At 50.4% G+C, this 4071-nt stretch overlaps 1 protein-coding gene across 2 annotated transcripts; it reads right to left on the bottom strand.

Moving 5' to 3' along the window:
• Positions 1-382: 382 nt before the first annotated feature.
• On the bottom strand, positions 383-1890 carry LOC122562017 (zinc finger protein 239-like). Of its 2 annotated transcripts, none has more exons than XM_043714416.1 (2): positions 1440-1890; positions 383-1300 (listed from the first exon to the last, which is right to left on the bottom strand). In XM_043714416.1, the coding sequence occupies exons 1-2, from the start codon at positions 1595-1597 to the stop codon at positions 826-828; spliced, it is 633 nt and encodes a 210-aa protein (XP_043570351.1). In that variant the 5' UTR covers positions 1598-1890; the 3' UTR covers positions 383-825. The 2 variants fall into 2 exon arrangements, with proteins under 2 accessions (XP_043570351.1, XP_043570352.1); XM_043714417.1 differs by having other exon boundaries at positions 383-1309; positions 1449-1890.
• Positions 1891-4071: the final 2181 nt, after the last annotated feature.

The following is a 4071-nucleotide window of genomic DNA, read 5'->3' as shown; positions in this document are numbered from 1 at the left end:
GACTCTTTCCTAGGATAGTGACGTCAGCTTGTACGAGGGGGCATAACTACAAATTGAAGGGTGATAGATTTAAGACAGATGTCAGAGGCAGGTTCTTTATGCAGAGAGTGGTAAGGGCGTGGAATGCCCTACCTGCTAAGGTAGTCAACTCAGCCACATTAGGGAGATTGAAACATTCCTTAGATAAGCACATGGTTGATTTTGGGATAGTGTAGGGGGACGAATTGAGAATAGTTCACAGGTCGGCGCAACATCGAGGGCCTGTTCTGCGCTGAATTGTTCTATGTTCTAAACTTAGTGCAGGAGGCTGAAAGAAATGAGCAGCTTTAAAACAAAAACCTCTTGGAGCTCAAAGCTTTCAATGAGAATCTGAGCCCAGTGGTAAGTTCAGGTAACCTTTATTGCAACCCAACTTTGTTACAGCTTCAGATCCCCCCAGCAAAAAGGCAGAGAAAAAGCAGTTGCTTTTTGAGCACCTCAAGATCAAAGTGCACACACCACACCTCCCCTGTCCCACCCCCCTCACTGTCTTTACTATTGGCCAGCACCCAGTTGTCCCTTTGTAATCGGATCCTTGGTACAGCCGTAACCCGGAGGAAGTATTGCCTCACTCAGCAATTTAAACCCATACCCTGTCTCCAAGTAAGTTTCTCCCTGCTCATTTGCCAGGAAGGGGCAGTGTAGAGTCAACCAGACTGCTGTGGGTCTGGAGTCACGTGTAGCCACACCGGGTAAAGGATGCAGGTGGAACGACTGAGTGAATTCTTTCCCACAATGGCGGTTCCCTTCCCTAACAATCGATAATGGCACTCAGCCGTCACTCCTTCAATCCCCCTGCGATGGCACGTGAACTCGCTGGTGATTCCACAGGTGGGAGGAGTAGGTGAAGCCCTTCCCGCACTGAGAGCAGGTGAACGGCCTCTCTCCAGTGTGGATCCATTGATGCGTCAGCAGGGTGGAAGATGTGCTGAAGCCCTTTCTGCACTTGGGGCAGCTGAAGGGCCTCTCTCCCGTGTGGACCTGCTGGCAGGTCAGCAGGTGGGAGGAGTAGGTGAAGCCCTTCCCGCACTGAGAGCAGGTGAACGGCCTCTCCCTGGTGTGGACCCGCTGGTGGCTCCACAGGCTGGAGGGGCAGGTGAAGCCCTTCCCGCACTTGTGGCAGCTGAACGGCCTCTCCCCCGTGTGGACATGCTGGTGGGCGAATAGGGTAGAGGAATTGCTGAAGGCATTCCCGCACTTGGGGCAGCTGAAGGGCCTCTCCTCAGGGTGTACACGCTGGTGGGTCAGCAGGTGGGAGGATGTGCTGAAGGCCTTCCCGCAGTCGGTGCAAGGGAATGGCCTCTCCCTGGGCGAACAGGGTAGAGGAATTGCTGAAGGCATTCCCGCACTTGGGGCAGCTGAAGGGCCTCTCCTCAGGGTGTACACGCTGGTGGGAGGATGTGCTGAAGGCCTTCCCGCAGTCGGTGCAAGGGAATGGCCTCTCGCCGGTGTGACTGCGCCGATGAGTCTCCAGGGCAGAAGGGACACGGAAGCCTTTCCCACAGTCGCCACACTTCCACGGTTCCTCAACAGGGCGGGATTCCTCAGGTTTCTCCATGGCCACAGCTTCAGCTGCACACAAACACGTGTAGAGCCCTCCGTGCCATGAAATCCCCTTTCCAGGCCGTATAACTGTTTCAGGCTCCACGCACAGTGTGCTGCAACAGTGGGGTCTCTCATCCAGTCCCACTGATGCTGAAAACGTCCTCAAACAGGAACCAAAAAGCGTTGGTCCCTCTCACAGAAATCACAGTCAAAAATCGTTGCGGTCCCAATGGATTGAGTGACTGTCAGACATTGACATCAAAGTGAGGACTGCAGACGCTGGAGAGCCAGTCAAAAAATGTGGCGCTGGAAAAGCACAGCAGGTCAGGCAGCATCTGAGGAGCAGGAGAGTCAATGTTTCGGGCATAAACCCTTCATCCATTGATTTTGAAACTTCCCTCTTCAGATTTTCAAATACTCTGTAAAAAGAGATTACAAAAGCCATCACTATCAGTGCAGGGTAGAAATTCAGAACAAGCAATTCTACTTTCTGTGGAATATTCTTTTGTTGTTCCACAAAATTGAAAGCACCATCCCACTCTCTCTCCCCCTCTGTTCTCACTCAGCTCTAACTAATTCCCCTTAAGGTGCTGATTCAGGATCTTACAGGGGCAGAAAAAGCAAAAACATCAAGACTGACATCTCTCTGAATTTTGGATAACTCCACCCGAAAGTTAATATCTTTCACAACGCTGGGATCCTGCTGAGAGTGAGCAGGTCTGATTTTGGAAACAAAAAAAAAGTGTCAATTCAGGGTGAACCTGCAACGCAGCTTCTTGAGGAAGGACCAGACACAAAATGGTTAATCAACCCCAGGAAGGTGGGAGCAAAATGAGATGTCAAGGCATTAACACCGACACACTTCAGTCAAACTCTTCTGCTCCCAGTCAGGCAGAACATGCTCTGAAAGTCCAGTCTTCAGAACCACACTTCTGCTTTCACTGAAGACAATTACAGTCACACAGCACGGAAACTGACCCTTTGGCCCAACCTGCCCAGATATCCTAAATTAATCTAGTCACGTTTGCCATCACTTGGCCCCTATATGGGCCGGGAGCTGGCAGCTGGGACTAAATTGGGTTGGCTATCTTGTCAGCAAGGACGAGTTGGACCGAAGGGTCTGTTTCTGTGATGTACATCTCTATGACTCCAGTTGCATTTGCCATCACTTGGCCCTGACCCAACTGAACCCTTCATATTCAGATGCCCGTCCAGGAGCCTTTTAACTTGTCATCGTAACAGCACCCACCACTTCCTCTGGCAGCTCATGCCATCGCTCAAGCGACTTCACATTGAAAGTGTCTGGTCTGGTGCACCAGATGACATCAGGATAATCTCAGATCGTTCCAGATCGCATCGATACTCAGTCAGTGGCTTTCCCGATCAAGATGTTGTACGTGATCAAACAGGTCCATGGGTAGGCGATCCCCCACCTTTTAGTTCAAGTATCTCTACGAGAACTCACTTGCTGGAGGGTCCCTTGGAGACACTTCAACTGGACTTCATTGAGTTGTAGAAATGAGTTGAGTTGCTATAAATGTGTTATGCTTATTGCTGATGTCTTTTCAAAGTGGATTGAAGCCTTCCCTCCTCCTAATGCTACTGCTGAGACTGTGGTGAAGATTTTGTTTAAATAATTCCCTGCTTCAGTATACCTGCATGCATTAGCTCGGACAATGGACCACACTTTGTAGGTAATATTAACGGAGAACTCTGTTCCCAGCTTTGTATTTGCCAGCAACTGCATGGTGCTTATCATCCTCAGGCGGCCGGCCTTGTTGAATGTTTTAACCAGACTTAAGACTAAACATGCCAAATTAGTGGCAGAGTGTGGCCTCTCCTGGTTATGCTAATCCCTGTGGCCTTATTCCAGATGTGATCCATGTCTCCGGGAAAGACACGACAGTCTCCAGCTAAGAGTCTCTCTGTTTACCGCCTTCGTACCCCTTGGAACGATTCAACTCCCTTCTCAGTCCACTTCCACCACATGACTGAAGCAATGATTTGTTATGTTCTTGATCTAACTACTGTTATGCGTGCCTTTCACTCCCAGGAGCGTGCGGCCTACAGCGATGTTCCCACCCTTTCAGCCTCGTCACGGGTAGAGCCTGGTTCGTTTGTGCTCGTCAAGAACTGCACTGGCAAAGATCTCCAACCTCGTTGGGATGGCCCCTTCCAGGTTTTACTTCACACCCCTACGGTGGTCACAGTCACTGGGCGCTCAGCTTGGGTCCAACTGCACCATTGTCGATGGGTTTTTGAATCTTGCTGTTGTTCCAATGTTAATCTTATTACAGATACTTGAACTAAGAGGAGGGACATGTGGGGGATCGCTTATCTCCTCACCTTTCTGATCACGTACAACGTCCTGATGGGGAAAGCCACTAAGTATGGATGCGACCAGGAATGATCAGAGATTATCCACCACCCATGCTGAGGAGATGTCGTACAGTGCACCGGACCAGACGCCTTTGACGTGTGGAACGT

Source organism: Chiloscyllium plagiosum, chromosome 24 (genome assembly GCF_004010195.1).
Source record: "Chiloscyllium plagiosum isolate BGI_BamShark_2017 chromosome 24, ASM401019v2, whole genome shotgun sequence".
NCBI classification, from domain to species: domain Eukaryota; kingdom Metazoa; phylum Chordata; class Chondrichthyes; order Orectolobiformes; family Hemiscylliidae; genus Chiloscyllium; species Chiloscyllium plagiosum.
Note: the sequence above shows the minus strand (reverse complement) of the source record. Positions and strands in the feature narration are given on the sequence as shown.

Bases quoted from the DNA above. Each gene is read 5' to 3' on its own strand.
- LOC122562017 (XM_043714416.1), bottom strand. From the start codon at position 1,597: ATGGAGAAACCTGAGGAATCCCGCCCTGTTGAGGAACCGTGGAAGTGT. The intron at 1,301-1,439 runs ATCCTCCCACCA...GGCCTTCAGCAC, and splicing joins TGCGGGAAGGCCTTCAGCAC to ATCCTCCCACCTGCTGACCC.